Source organism: Hemicordylus capensis, chromosome 1 (genome assembly GCF_027244095.1).
Source record: "Hemicordylus capensis ecotype Gifberg chromosome 1, rHemCap1.1.pri, whole genome shotgun sequence".
NCBI lineage: Eukaryota > Metazoa > Chordata > Lepidosauria > Squamata > Cordylidae > Hemicordylus > Hemicordylus capensis.
Window position 1 is genome coordinate 58,351,747 of NC_069657.1, and position 16,095 is coordinate 58,367,841.

Here is a 16,095-nt window from a genome sequence, read left to right on the forward strand (position 1 = left end):
AGAAATTGCCAAGGAAAAACACAAAGAAGCCGCAGAAAACGAATGATCCCTACGGCGGTCTCAAAGGAACAGAGCTGCCTACGCTTCCTCCCGCCTTAAATAGCCACGTGGTCATGTGGGGCGAGGCACAGGCACTGCAAAGGAGCTGTGAAAACTCGACACCAAGAGGCTTCCGCGCAGGCGCAGAACCCATTCTAATGGATTCAACGGATCCCGTACCAGATCTACTTTTTCATGATTAACTCCCATGTGGATGGAGGCTGTGAATGAATGATGCAACCACATGGGTAGGGCTAACTGCATAGGTCTTTCCCACAACAACAGTACCCTCATTGTATCTTTGTATACGTGTACTCAACAAACACTGAAACTATATGGAAGCGGAAATGGACTGTTGAAGGTTATAAGATGCCTTGTAGTTCTGTTGAATGCCTATGTTTTGCTCAACACCATTGTTCTACAAGACTGTGAAGAACATATGAACCGGTGCATTCACATTCATAAGTATGATACAAAATGTCCACAATGAATTCTTGCTGTAAAATTGGGAAAACTTGTAAATGGCAGCAAAATGTTGTATATCACAATTTTGTAAATTGTGATCTACTGGGTTAGATGTACTCACAGGATTTGATTTCATCTCCATGAGATTATCTAAAACACGGGTGACTGGGAGATTCTGTAGAAGAGAAAGCTTAATTCAAGTCAACTGTAGAAACTGTTGTTCAAATATAGTTTAGAACAGAAAGAGGTATAGATGCTATCTTTAACTTTTCATATTGCTACTGAAGCCCTTTCACTATCAAACCATATTTGTTCTCTAAGAAGTATGTATGTATGTATTTGGTTTTTATACCGCCCTTCCAAAATGGCTCACGGCAGTTTACAATTAAAACAAACCATTAAAACAGTAAAGAGCTAAAACAAAAATTAAAAAACAATATAACATCAATTAACAATTTAAAAACATTTTAAAACAACAATTAAACAGTTGCAGTAATTAAAAACCCTGAAACCGGGTTAAAATATTAAAATTGATTTTAAAACCCTGGAAAGCCAGGCCAGGTTTTAAGGGCTCTCCTGAAGGCTAATAGAGAATTCAAATTATGGATTTCCACAGGGAGCACATTCCACAGCCCCGGAGCAGCTATAGAGAAGGCCCGCCTCTGAGTTGCCACCAGATGAGCTGGTGGTAACTGGAGAAGTACCTCCTCAGATGACCTTAATGTGTTGTGGGGATCACACAGAAGAGGGCGCTCTCTGAGGAAACTCGGGCCTAAGCTGTTTAGGGCTTTAAACGGAGCATTGGTTTTACTTACCGTGAAGGCTCCTTCTTGATGCTGGAGCCGAGGACATCTCTCATTGGGTTATTGTGTCCACGTGCTCCCAGGCAGGACTAATCAAAATTAGTTACTAGGCTTAAGAGCCCCGGACGGATAACCCTGCCCAGTTCTTTTAGGCCAAATGTGCAAATAGCACGGAAGTAAGTAGTATACAACCAGTGTTAAAACACAACCAGCGTTAAAACACACACACACACACACACACACACACACACACACACACACACACACCCCAAAGAAGACAGAGGAACCCCAGAAACCTCTGGAACTATTAGCTGTGCTCTTGTAATATGCTCAAGTTTCCCGTGGAGTAGGCCAGGACACCACCTGGGAGGGCCGAGATGTCCTTGGCTCCAGCATCAAGAAGGAGCCTTCACGATAAGTGAAACCAATGCTCCGTTCTCTGATGCCTGGAGCCGAGGACATCTCTCATTGGACATACCAAAGCCCTGGCCAAAACTCGCTGGGAGGGAGTGTCTGTGCCTACTCTGGGGGAAGAACCTGTTGAAGCACTCTGTGTACAAATGCAGCTTGAGAAGACGCATATAGATCAATTTTATAGTGCTTCGTAAATGTTGATGGAGCCTTCCAAGTCGCGGCCCTGCATATTTCATGCACTGGCGCGTTGAAGGCCGCAGATGTGGACGCTGCCCTACTAGAGTGAGCCAGAATGTGTTCTGGTGCTGGAAGGTGTAGAAACTCATAGGCTAATGAAATACAAGCCCGTATCCATCTAGCAATAATCTGCAAAGACACTTGGCTTCCCATGGAAGCTGGTAAAAAACTAACAAATAAACTCTCCGTCTTCCTGAAGCTCTCCGTGCATCTGAGGTATCTCTTCTAACATCTGTGTACGTCTAGTTTATGCCATTTTCGTTCTGTTGGATGAGTTGGCTTAGGACAGAACGATGGAAGTACGACATCTTGTGAGTGGTGGAATGCTGAAGACACCTTCGGCCTGATGAACGGGCTAGGAATGAGACGCACGGAGTCAGCAGAGAAAATGCATAAATTTTTATAAGCCGATAGAGCATGCAATTCAGAGATTCTTCTTGCAGATGTAACAGCTATTAAGAATGCCGTCTTGTACGATAAAAGCCTTAAGGGAATGGTTCCTATCGGCTTGAACGGATGATTCTGAAGTGCCTTAAGAACAGTGTGGAGACTCCAAGATGGATAACAGTGAACCACCATAGGTGACAGCAGGGTGGCCCCCCCTCAGGAATCTTTTTAAATGAGGGTGGTTAACAACCTTGGGTTTGGATAGACCTGCTATCACACCTGCTAGGGATGCAGCTTGTCTTTTTAAGGTATTAGCCTTGAGTCCTTTGTCTAAGCCATCTTGTAAAAATGCCAGGAGATCTTTAATGGACGCTGTCCCCTGAGGTATGGAATGCCTTGCTGACCATCGAAGAAATGCTCTCCATGTATACTGATATATATGCTTGGTGGACTCCCTTGTGGAAGATAACATGGTGGTTAGAACACTTCTCGAATAGCCGAACTTACTTAAAATTCCCCGCTCAGTCTCCAGGCGGCTAGCTGAAACCAGCCTGGATCGTGATGTTCTATGGGACCTTGAAGTAGAAGGTCTGTTGACACCGGGAGAAACCACAGTTCCTGTATGGCCAAGTGATGTAACTCCGCAAACCATGGTCTCCTGGGCCAGTAAGGAGCTACTAGGATGACCTGAGCCTTGAGCAAGCGCACTCTGTGAAGAAAGCGGGCCAAAAGCGGAGTTGGTGGGAAGGCATACAGCAGTTCCCAAGGCCATCTCGCTGCTAGGGCATCTGCCCCTTCTGCTTGTGGGCAGGGGAAGCAGGTGACGAACCTGGTGAGCTGTGCGTTCAGTGCTGAGGCAAACAGGTCGACTCTCGGGGTGCCGAAGCGTTGCGTGATCATCCGAAAGACTCTCCTGTTGAGTGCCCACTCCCCGGGTAGGAGCTGCTCTCGACTCAGCCAGTCCGCTATTGAGTTGAGATTCCCTTGTACATGGTGGGCTATGAGTGAGGCCAGGTGAACCTCCGCCCAATCCAGTATTAGTGATGCTTCCGCCTGAAGAGATCGAAACCTGGTCCCCCCCGTCTGTTTATGTGGGCCTTCGCCGTCCTGTTGTATGTTCTTATCAACACGTGGGAACTGGTGATCAGGTCCTGGAATGCCAACAAGGCAAGACGGATGGCCCTCAGCTCCAACCAATTGATGCTGTGTACACTCTCGGCTTGTAACTACCGGCCTTGGGCTGTTCTGTGGTGACAATGTGCCCCCCAGCCGGTCTTGCTGGCATCGGTCGTGATCAGAATCCGGGCCGGGTCGAGGAACTCCTTGCCTCTTTGAGTGTTGGAATCCAGGAGCCACCACCGTAGGGACGTTAGTATGTCCTGGGGAACGAGGATGGTTATGTTGACGTGCTTCGAAATGGGTTCCCTGAATGTTAGAAGGAACCATTGTAGCGGTCGCAAATGAAATCTGGCCCACGGTACTGCGTCCAACGTGGCCACCATTAGGCCGAGGAGACGTGCCAATGACAGGAGCTTGGCTTGACAAGCGTTCAACACCTCCCATATCTCTTCCCTGAGGGTCCTGATCCGGTCTTCTGGTAGGAAGAGACAGTCCCGTCGTGTGTCTATTAGGACGCCCAGATGTTGCATCCTGGTGGAAGGTTGCAGGTGACTTTTTTCTACGTTTACTAGGAATCCATGTTGTTCTAATGAGCGAAGAGTTAGATGAAGGTCTCTTGTGGCAGACAGTTCCGAGGGAAACCTTAAAAGCAGGTCGTTGAGATAACAAAAAACACGAACTCCCTGTAGTCTTAGATGTGGGATCACAGGTGCCAGCACCTTGGTGAAAATTCTTGTGGCTGAGGAGAGACCAAACGGCAGTGCTTTGTATTGATAATTTACTCCGCTGTATTTGAAGTGCAGGAGATGACGACTTTCCGGATCTATGGGAATGTGTAAATAAGCTTCCTTTAGATCTATGGAAGCTAAGAGGTCCAGATGTTGTAACGCCTCTGTTATGGTGTGAAGGGATTCCATGCGAAATCTGCGTTCGGGAACCCACTGATTCAAAAACTTCAGATCCAGAACAGCTCTGTGGGATTTGTCCTTTTTGGGAACTGTGAAGATTATGGAATAGATTCCCTGTCCCTGTTGATTGATAGGCACCAATTCTATAGCCCCTATATCTTTTAAGTAGTGAATAGCGCCCAGAAGGCCAACATGCTTGATAGGCCAATGTGACCTTGGGGTTGGTAGAAATCTGCTGGCTGGTAAGGATGTGAGTTCTATCTTGTAGCCCCACTGCACTGTCGACAGAACCCACAAGTGCGTAGTTGTTTCCTGTCATTTTTGAAAGAGGGCTGACAGGCGGCCCCCCAGAGACCCTGCTGGGGAGTCATTGCTGTTTTTGAGACTTGGGTTGATTGGCAAAGGCCTGTCTGCCCTGGTTGAAGGGCCTAGAGCCTCGCTGTCTGCCCCATTGGGGTCGCTGGAATTTCGAATCCCTGTCTCTCCCTCGAAAGGAGGGTCGTAAGGATCGAAAGGACTGGTACTGGAACTGAAAAGTCCTTCTTGGAGGACGACGTTCCTGTTTACGTGTGGTGGATGGAAGAGGCATGGTCTTACGTTTGTCCTTAGACTCTACTAACACCTCTTTAAGGGCCTCCTCCCCAAAGAGTTTAACCCTATCAAAGGGAACAGAGGCCAAATTGGCCCTAGAATTCGCATCCACAGGCCAATGTTTTAGCCACAAGTTACGGCGTCCCATGACTGTGGCTGTGGAAGCCCTGGATGAAAATCTTATAGCATCTAGGGTTGCATCAGAGACAAAGGCTTGTGCCTTTTGAATCTTTATGAGTTGGTGCCTTAAATTAAACACATCTGTAGGGGGGTCCTGAATAAGGTCATCTAACCAGACTATAGATGCCCGTGAGAACATTGAGGCCGCCGCCGAGGCCCTAATGGCCAGAGAAGAGGCCTCATTAGCCCTTTTGAAAGAAGCTTCCAGTTTTCAATCATTTTGATCTTTCAGGGCTGATTCCCCATCCTTCGGTAGTAAAGCCCCATTTAGAAGGGCAACCACCGGGGCATCTGTTAAGGGTACTTTATACATGTCCATAGCCTCTTGTTGGAATGAGTAGTACTTATTGGCCACTGTCAATGATCTACGACGAGAGGAGGGAAGTAGCCACTCCTCCCTAACTGTATCAGCCAGGAGTTCTGGGAGAGGTAACAGCAACTCCTTACTCTTCAGTTTAGGAAACACCAGCGAGCCCTTAGTAGGTGGAACTGCCTCAGTGGCCACAGGTGTTTGAAGGTCTAATGCATTCATGGCCCTAGACATGAGAAGATTCAAATCCACTTGAGAAAATAATCTTTGAGATATTGTGGATGCAGGATTGTACTGGTCATCCGATCATTCTCCCTCTTCTTTGTCAAATGGGTCTAAAAGGTAATTCCGGCCGCGGGTTAGGAATAGAGATCGGTGATGGAACCACAGGATTAGGAATTGGAGCCACAGGATTTGGTATAACAACAGGTACCCCCGGATCTGGAATATCTAACAGTACCGCATCCGCTCTTGAAGGAGTCGGGGATATCGGCTCGACAGGGCGAATGGGCTCACTTGGGGGAGCCAGAGGTAGGGGGTTACTGGGTGTAATATCTGGTGACTCCCCGCCAGACTCCTCTGAAGAGCGAACCCCCCCGCCTAAAACCACCACGTCATGAGGTGGAATCAGGTTGCGCCTCTCAGCGTTAGTGTGCCTTTTTGTGTGTTGCTTTTCTGGGGGCCTGAGAAGTGGACTCCTCAGAAGAGGACGTATAAACACGTTCCCTGGACCTTTTCTTAGACTTCTTCCCTTTTTTAACCACCTCCCTAAGAGACACAGAAAAGGTCTCTTTAATCCAGTCCTGCCATGTAGTCGGCATATCCAACGGGAGACTAATGGCCTGAAGAGGTACATTCTGAATAGGTTGAGGGACATTTACTGGGGGGTCATTTACTGGAGGTCCCTGGCTAGCCGCGACAAGGAGGGATCTCACCGGTCTTTCTGCTGTGGAGCCAGCTCCCTGACGGTCCGTGGAAGAAACGCGGCTTGGAAGAGTGGCGGCTCCCAGGATTCCCGCCGAAATTGTCGAGCCGCCATTTGCAGGAGCTGTTGCAGAGCCACTAGAGGGCGCAGCGGCAGAAGCGGTACGGCTCAGCTCTCTGAGCTCTGGAATGGGTGGGAACGAGACCGAGGTCTGGCCAGCACCATCCAGGCTTGCATCTCCCCTTGCTCTCGCATTGTGCGGGTGAGCAGGGATGGGCCCGATCCAGCGCCCATGCCCATAGCACTTGAGGGACCCGATATGGCGTCCCTCAGCAAATCCTCCTCTTCCTGTGCAGCCGTTAATGGCGGCAATACGGGGGGCAAGCCCGGCGCTCGAGAGGCGAACCCTCCATTTGTCCTCCCCTGGGAACTAAAACGCGTCTAATAGCCTGGCGACACTCCATTGTGCAGGGAAACAGAGAAACGACAGTTGAGGATAGCAAAAAGAGCGGGAAAGAAAGTGGTTTTGTTTTTTTTTAAAGTTATTTGTTTGTTTTAAAACTAAGTAAAAACTAAGTAAGAAATAGAGTAAAAGTCCAAGTACAATGAGAAATACCACAAAGAAGTAAGAAAGAGACAAACAAGATTTGCAAGAGCAATACGAATGATCTCTGCCTAGGAGCGACAGCAGGACTAAAAGAACTGGGTGGGGTTATCCATCCGGGGCTCTTAAGCCTAGTAACTAATTTTGATTAGTCCTGCCTGGGAGCACGTGGACACGATAACCCAATAAGAGATGTCCTCGGCTCCAGGCATCAGAGAAGGTAATAACCAGCACTTTATATTTTGCCCAGAAACATATTTGCAGCCAGTGCAATTGTTTCAAAACAGGCGTAATATGGTTTCTCCAGGTTACCCCAGAGACCAGTCTGGCTGCCGCATTCTGAACTAATTGAAGTTTCCGAACTACGTACAAAGGCAGCCCCACGTTGAGCGCATTGCAATAGTCAAGCAGATAGAAAGCACTCCTAGCCATGGCCTCGAACTGAGATACCAGGGTGAGACCTGAATCCAGGAGTACTCCCAAGCTGCGCATCTGCTCCTTTTGGGGGAGTATAACCCCATCCAGCACAGGAAGATCTAACTCACCCCTCAGATTCTGAGCCCCCACAATGAGCACCTCCGTCTTGCTTGGATTCAGCTTCAATTTGTTATCCCTCATCCAGCCCATTACTGCCTGTAGGCAGGCATTTAGAGAATGAGTGCCATTTCCTGAAGATGAAAGGGAGAAGTAGATTTAGGTGTCATCAGCATACTGATAACACCCAGCACCAAATCTCCTGATGACCTCACTCAGCGGTTTCATGTAGATATTAAAAAGCATTGGTGACAGAATGGAGCCCTGGGGGACTCCATATAACAGCTCCTGCTTTGAGGAGCAACTGTCACCAAGCTCCACCATCTGGGATCTACCCAAGAGATAGGAACGGAACCATTGCAAAGCAGTGCCGCCTATTCCCAACTCCCCCAGGCAACCCAGAAGGATACCATGGTCGATGGTATCGAACGCCGCCAAGAGATCCAAGAGGACCAACAGAGTCACACTCCCTCTGTCGATTCCCCAGTAAAGGTCATCCATCAGGCCGACCAAGGCTGTCTCAACCCCATAGCCCGTTCTAAAGCCAGTGTGAAATGGGTCTAGGTAATCAGTTTTCTCCAAAACCCTGCTATATCTGCCTAAAGATTCTTAGACTATTTAAAGTTTAAACAAAGAAATCATGACATGTTCATTTTTTTAAAAGGAAGAAAGAAAATTAGCTTTAGATAATGTCAAAATCAATGGTTGGTTTCCAAAGAGTCACGTATGCACATTCAAGGTTCTATCTGCTGGTAAAAAAGATTTCTTTATGGCTGTAGCCACTCCTGCATCAAATTCTGCTTAAGAATCTTCAGACCTTCCAACTTTCTGTGACCTCCCTTGTGAGTGTAGAATACTATGTGCTGCCAATGTGTCATAGATGCTGATGAATCCATAGCATTTCCTATTATATCTGCTGTTGTATGGCACCACAGAGCTTATTCACACTATACTATGCCTCACACAGCAGGGACCATTTGTTTCTCTTCTTCCCTACACACTTTGGTGTAAAAACATGGAACATGCATTTGCTCTGAGTGACCCAGAAATTGTAAAGCATGTGCAAAAATCTAGTTTTAATTCTGAGCAATTTGCAGTGGCATTCAGTCTGCATTCACCAGACTGCATGTTTCTTCATAGTGGCTGATATCCAGACTAACATTGAATGCGTGCAATGCGGGAGGGGTGATTTTCACCAATCCCCTCTTCATTGTGCAGTCCTCTGTGCTTCTTGAAAATACATCCCTGAGGTCCTTCAATCTCAGTATTATATTTCTGAGAGGGCCACAAAAGGGAAGTGAGTGTGGAAATCATCCTTCCCCCATTGCCATGCAAGACAGTAGTCTGGATGTAATCCAGCACCTACTCACAGAGAAAGGGAAGGCGATTAAAACCAAGACATCTGCTGCTGCTCCATATTTCCTTGTAAGCACAACTAAACAAGGTTTAAATAAATAAATAAATGATTTGGATAATGTTCCTCAATTCATTATCCCACATCTGACTTTTTAAAGAAAAACTGTGCTAGGAAAACATTCCCAACTTGACTGGGGTAGATGCGGGCGATGGATGGAAACATTTAAGACTCCATTATCAGCAACAGGTTTGTGGAAATCCTTGGCCAAGTGTCTTTGAGGGGCTCATTAGTAACAGGAAGATGGTACAGTCATATTGGTGACTGCCGTCTTTTTCTCCTTTACTGAATGCAGTGCCTTTGCCCCTACCACTGGTTTGCTGGACACATTGGCAGTGGCAGGGCAGATGCCAACTACAGTGTGGCTGCTGCCTGTCACTTAAGTAAGCCTCCCAAAGCCCTTGTGGAGGCTTGCTTAGCGGCAACAGCCTGGAGCACTCTGTCATCTACACTGGTGGCAGGCAGAATTATTTTCTTATAATGCAATGCCCCTACTCCAATTGCTGTGTCCAGTGAGACAACAGCACAGGAAATTGCATTATAGATAATGAAAGATGGCCACCTGCACAGTTGCTGAAGAGAGCTTCAGGTCACTGCTGTCGCTAAGGTTAAACCTCTCCTCAGGGGTTTGTTGGGGGAAGCAGCCACCATTTTTGTTCATCATGGCCACAGGGGTTGGTGATGGTCCTCTTATGCAAACTAAGAAATTTGTGATCCTAGTAATCTATGCTATAAGATACAACTTGTACAAATCTTTCCATATACTCATGATGAAAGTTTATGAACATTCTTAATGTTCTACATTGTTAAACACACCTGTTGTTTTAGTACCAAATTCTTGACTCCTTCCATCACAAACTGTGATCCTGTATTCATGACACGTGAAAAAAGGCTGCCAAAAAAAAACAACCATGCATAACTTTGCTTGCTTTCACAGTTTTATGGAACTTATTAATAGCAGCTAAAATCTTACTTGCCAATACTGGTGCAACCCAGATGTATCATTGTCACATGAATGGCTCCAAGACTCGGAATGTGGAGATAATGTCTACACTTATGGAAAAATTGCATGATAGCAAGCAATCTTGGAAGACTTAAGTTGGTCATTCACTTGTATAAAATCTTGTCTCTGGCATGATTATTCAAATTTGTGTATATCTATTTGTATTTTTGCAAAATTTAATTAAGAAGCATGTTGAACCAATATTCATGCTTCTATTTTAATTTAATTGTGTGTGAAAGTGTTTTTTAAAATTCCTCTTCCATGCATAGACCATTAGTCAGCTGTACTGCAGGAGAAAATGGTCGAATTCACTTTGATCTATGGTGACCCTGTTTTAAACTGGAGGCTATATATTCAAATTTATTAATTTTTATTTATTTATTTAGTACATGTATATACTGCTCCATGCAAAAAGGGCGCTTCACAATATAAAACCAATTAAAACATTAACATAGTTAAAACAACTTAAAAACTCTAAAACCAATGCTTTAAAACAATAAACTAAAAGCCTGACTAAACAGATATGTTTTTAGGTCCTTAAAAACATTCAGAGAACGGTAAACACTAATTTAGTTAGGAAGGGCATCCCAAAGTCCCGGGGCAACTCTGGAAAAGGCCCGGTTTTGCGTTGCCACCAATCGAGCTGGTGGCAACTGCAACCAGACCTCCCCAGATGATCTTAACAGGTGGTAGGGTTGATGAAGAAGAAGGTGCTCTCTTAAATACCCTGGACACAAGCTGTTTAGGGCTTTGTAGGTAATAACCAGCACTTTGTATTTCGTCTGGAAACCTACTGGCAGCCAGTGTAATTCTTTTAAAATGGGGGTAATATGATCTCTTTGGGCAATCCCAGAGACCAACCTGGCTGTTGCATTCCGGACTAACTGTAGTTTCCGAACTACATACAAAGGCAGCCCAACACAGAATACATTGCAGTAGTCAAGTCTGGATGTTACCAGCATAAGCACCACTGTTTTAAGGTCATTTATTTCCAGAAATGGACACAGCTGGAGAATCAGCTGAAGCTGATAAAAAGCACTCCTGCCCACCGCCTCAACCCGAGAAATCAGGGAGAGGTTTGGGTCCAGAGGTACTCCCAGACTATGCACCTGCTTTTTCAGGGGAATGCAATCCTGTCCAGAACTGGTAGATCTAAACCACTTCCTAAGTCTTGACCTCCTATAGTAAGTACCCCCGTCTTGCTTGGATTCAGCTTCAGTTTGTTCTCCCTCTTCCAGCCCATTACCACCTCCAGGCAGGCATTTAGGGAATTTAGGCCATTTCCTGATGAAGCTAACATGCTGAAATAGATTTGGCATACTGATAACACCCTGCACCAAATCCCCTCTCTCAGAGGTTTTATTTATATGTTAAAAAACACTGGAGACAGTATGGAGCCTTGCGGGACTCCATACCGGAGCTCTTGTTTTGAAGAGCAAGTCTCCAAGTTGACATCATCTGGAACCTACCTGAGAGGTAGGAGCAAAACCACTGCAGAGCTGTGCCTTCCACTCCCAACCCCTTCAGGCACCCCAGAAGGATACCATAGTTGATGGTATTGAAAGCCACCGAGAGATCCAAAAGGATCAACAGAGTCACACTCGCCCTGTCAATTCTTAACTGGATATCATCCAACAGGCCGACCAAGGCCATCTTAACCCCATAGCCTGCCCGAAAGCCAGTTTGAAATGGGTCCAGACAATCTGCTTCTTTCAAGACATCCTGGAGCTGAGACACCACCACCCTCTTGATCACCTTGCCCAACCATGGGAGATTAGAGACAGGCCTATAATTGCCCAATTCTGAGAGACCTAATGCAGGCCCTGTTCAAGAGTGCTGTAATAATTGCCTCCTTGAGACAAGAAGGCATCCTGCCCTCCCTCAGAGAAACATTAATGATCTTAACAAGGCTCTCTCCAATAACCTCACTACTAGACAATATAAGCCATGTTGGGCAAGCGTCGAGAGAACAGGTGGTGAGGTGCAGTGTCCCAAGTATTTTAAATGAAGCACATGCCCCAAGAGAGGGAGATACTGGTGGGAATCTGAGTACTTTTTCTCTGATGTATGCCAATCAGTTTTGTTCTCACTGTACTACAGTCTAATATATTACAAGCCTGTTTAATAAAACTATAGCCCAACTTTTATAAATTTGTAGGCTGGTTCCTGTGCAGTTGACATGCTTTAAGATGAACAGTAGAAGGTGGTGTGTCATTTTTAAATACTATATATTTAATAGTGAAGTTCTTTGACAGCAATGTTTAGAATCAGCAGTTAAGTAGTTAACTATGAAATATTACATCATGTTTTTAAATAGTGGTAACAAAATGTACTTTGTAACTCACCCCAGTGACTTGGCTGCACTGTTTCCATAGGTAGCTGGAGTTGAAGCCATCTTGGCAAAAGCTCTGTGAAATAAATAAGTTAATATCTACATGCTTAATTTATTTTCATTAGTACACTAGCATACTATCTCCTCCTATGAATGAAACATTCAGTTTCAAAACCCAGCCTGTCTCGCCATTTAGGGATGGAAATGGCTTTTCACATCAAAAAGGCAATGTTGACAACAATTAATAAACATACTACAAACATCTGTCTCTCTTTTTGAAGAGACTTGGAAAAAAGCCTTAGCACTGCAATGTACTTATTCTGGGTGCAGGGATCCAAAAAACAAGCTATTCTCAAACATTCTAGAACAATTTCAGAATGCTGAGCTTCAGACAAAATGAACAATTGCAACACAGAAGCTAAAACAAAGGTCTGGGAGAGCTGAAAAGGACATTGAGGGCACAGAGATAATCTAATTTGTGAGCTTGTTAGGAAAAGACAACCAGGTGGTGACTTTCTACTTGCTTCTATTTGAAATATTCAGATAGTGTAATATTTATATAAAGACTGAAGAGATCCCAGTCTGGGTGACTGTAGAGATTAGGCTACGGAATATGGAGTCTGGCCTTACACACTAAATCTGGTTGCTAATTCACAGTGTTTAAAGTTATTTGTCTAAACAGAATACATTTCTAGCCTTCATGGCACTGCCAAACCTCCACACTTCCTGCTGAATGCTTAAAGAATCCAACCACCACCAAAATGGTGCTTGGGTGGAACATCTAGTAGACAGTGGGTAGATTTTTTACTCGTTAAATTCTGGCATCTCTTTTGTCTCTTGTCTGAGATGTAAACATGACAAAATTCTGAACCTGTCAATTTAAATGGTGCAGCAAAATAAAGCACACTTTTAAATTGAACAATAGGAGTTCCCCATCTTTTCAATATTTCCAGAAAGGTAATTTTTTAGGAGCTCTGGGGATCTGGGAAGATTTAATGGGGCTGCTATCATAAAGGGTATTAATAAGATTGATTCTTTTTATTGCACAAACCAACTTTCCTGCTCCCCTGCTTGCACCTGGATTTAGGTAATCCCCCCCACCCTGCGCCCCATAGTATATCTCAGCCATTGCTGAGAGTCCCTAACACTCAAGATCAGCTTTTCAGGGGGCCTGTTGTGGGGAGGAGAAGACAGGAATGTTTGCTTGTGCTCATTCTACTGAAATACTGTAAGTCAGGATGCAACCCTATTTAATTTACATTTACGGTTTCTTTTTATAAACACTCTCCTTTTATCCTTTCCCCCTTTGCTTTTGTATCTTGCTTTGTAAAAATTGTAAATAAGTCCCACTGGTATGAACTTATTTTTGTTTTGAATTTGTCAGCGTCTAACACAATATTAGACAAACCAATAACTTATCTATCTATCATATTTTTATACCGCCCAAAATGCAAGTTGTCTGGGTGGTTTACAAGACAATAAAAACAACCATAAAAAGATTAACACATTTCAACAATTAAAATTTAAAACACAATTAAAACAATGTCTAATTAAAAGCCTGGTTGAACAAATGTGTCTTGACTGCCTTTTTAGTTGTAAGAGATGGGGGGCTCTTATTTTATCAGGAAGTGTATTCCAAAGCCTTGGGGCAGCAATGGAGAAGGCCCGTTCCCTGAGTAGCTACCAGGAACCTCTCCAGATGATCTCAATGGGTGGTTTGGTTCATAGCAAGAAGGCGTTCTCTTAAATATCCAGGCCCAAGCTGTTTAGGGCTTTATAGGTTATAACCAAAACCTTGTACTTTGCCCGGAAACTTATCAGCAGCCAGTGTAGACCTTTTAAGATGAGAGTGATATGTAGGGATGTGCACGGTCCGGACCGGCACTGAGGGGGGGTCTCCCTTCAGGGGCGGGGAGGGGGGTAGAACTTACCCCTCCCGCCGCTTTTCCCCCTCCGGCACTGAACTTTTTTTGGACCCTATGGGTCCCAAACCGGTCCGGAGGCCATGTTGGAGGCCTCCGGACTGGTTCCGAGCCGGACCGGACTGAACTGGTCCGGCAGTCCGGCACCGAGGGGGGTGTGTGCATTCGTGCAGCACTTAGAAGGACTTGCAGGCGACGACGGGGGCAGGGGCGGCAGCGAAGAACGCTGCCACCCCAAAATCTTCACTAAATACGACAGCGCCGGAGGGGGAAGAGCGGCGGGAGGGGTTAGTTCTACCCCCCACCCTTAAAGGGACACCCCCCCTCGGTGCCGGTTCGGAACAGTCCGGACCGTGCACATGCTTAGTGATATGGCCTCTCCGAGATGACCCAGAGACCAGCCTGGCTGCTGCATTCTGGACTAACTGCAGTTTCCAGACTATGTACAAAGGCTACAATAGAGCGCATTGCAGTAGTCAAGTCTGGAGGTGACCAGCAGATGTCCTACTGTTCTGAGGTCATTTATCTTAAGAAATGGATGCAGCTGGCGTATCAGCTGAGAGTTTTGTGTCCAGAAGCACACCAAGACTGCGTATCTGTTCCTTCTGGGGAAGTGTGACTCTATCCAGAACAGGTAGATAAAAATAATCTCCCAAGTTCTGACTCCGCACAACAAGTACCTTCGTCTTATCTAGATTCAGCCTCAGCCTGTTACCTCTCATCCAGGCCATCACTGCCTCCAGGCAGACATTTAGGGAGATTATGCCTTCTCCTGATGATGCTGACATGGAGAAATAGATTTGGGTGTCATCAGCATACTGATAACACCCTGCACCAAATCTCCTGATGATCTCTCTCAACGGTTTCATGTAGCTGTTAAACAACATCGAAGACAATATGGAGCCCTGAGGGACATCATACCAAAGTTCAGTTTTTGAAGAACAACAGTCCCCGAGGGACACCATCTGGAATCTGCCCAAGAGATAAGAGTGGAACCACTGCAAAGCAGTGCCTCCCACCCCCAACCCCGTCAGACGCTCCAGAAGGATACTATTGTTGATAGTATCGAAAGCCACTGAGAGGTCCAAAAGGACCAACAGAGTTACACTTCTGGAGGTGTGACTCTTCTATAAATTCCCAATTGGAGATCATCCATCAGGCAGACCAAGGCAGTCTCCACCCCATAGCGCACCCGAAAGCTGGTCTGAAACGGGTCTAGATAATCAGTATCATCCAAGACTGCCTGGAGTTGGGAGGCCATCACCCTCTCAATTAGCTTGCCCAGCCATGGAAGGTTGGAGACAGGCCTATAGTTGCTCAACTCTGAGGAATCCAAGGTAGGCTTCTGAAGAATTATTAGATCAATTCAAAAAGTCTAAAAATTGCCTCCTTAAGACAAGGAGGCATCCTGCCCTCCCTCAGAGAAGCATTTATGATCTCTACTAGGCCTTCTACAACAACCTCCCTGCCAGATAGTATTAGCCATGTCGGGTAAGGGTCAGGAGAACAGGTGGTAGGCCGCATTGCTCCAAGCAGCTTGTCCACATCCTCACGAGTCACAAACTGAAACTGATCCAGCCTAACCACATAAGAGGAGTCGCTGGACACCTCCAATTCAGACACTGCAGTAACTGTGGGGTCTAAATCCAAGTCAGCACGAATAATTTTATCCCCAAAAAAATCATTAAACACATCACAGCGGGTAATAGATGGTTCCAAATTTTGATTCAAGGGAGGAGAGGCACTCACTAGCCCTCTCACAACCCTGGACAACTCCGTTGGATGTGAACTTGCGGATGCAATACGGGCCAAAAAGAATCCTCATGGGCAGAAGTCATGGTTGTGTGCTCGGTGCAAGGAGCTCCTGGCTCTCAGGGAACAAATCCGTTCCCTTGAGACCAAGGTGGC

General features: G+C 45.7%; 1 protein-coding gene across 1 annotated transcript in view; it reads right to left on the reverse strand.

Moving 5' to 3' along the window:
• Positions 1-16,095, reverse strand: part of SCFD1 (sec1 family domain containing 1) — a 93,466-nt gene that overhangs the window by 17,309 nt on the left and 60,062 nt on the right. Inside the window, exons 18-20 of the mRNA XM_053283835.1 lie at positions 12,279-12,341; positions 9,747-9,822; positions 626-679 (exon numbers count right to left, since the gene is read on the reverse strand). Coding sequence (XP_053139810.1) covers positions 626-679; positions 9,747-9,822; positions 12,279-12,341 — 193 coding nt within the window. The remainder of the gene's footprint in view (positions 1-625; positions 680-9,746; positions 9,823-12,278; positions 12,342-16,095) is intronic.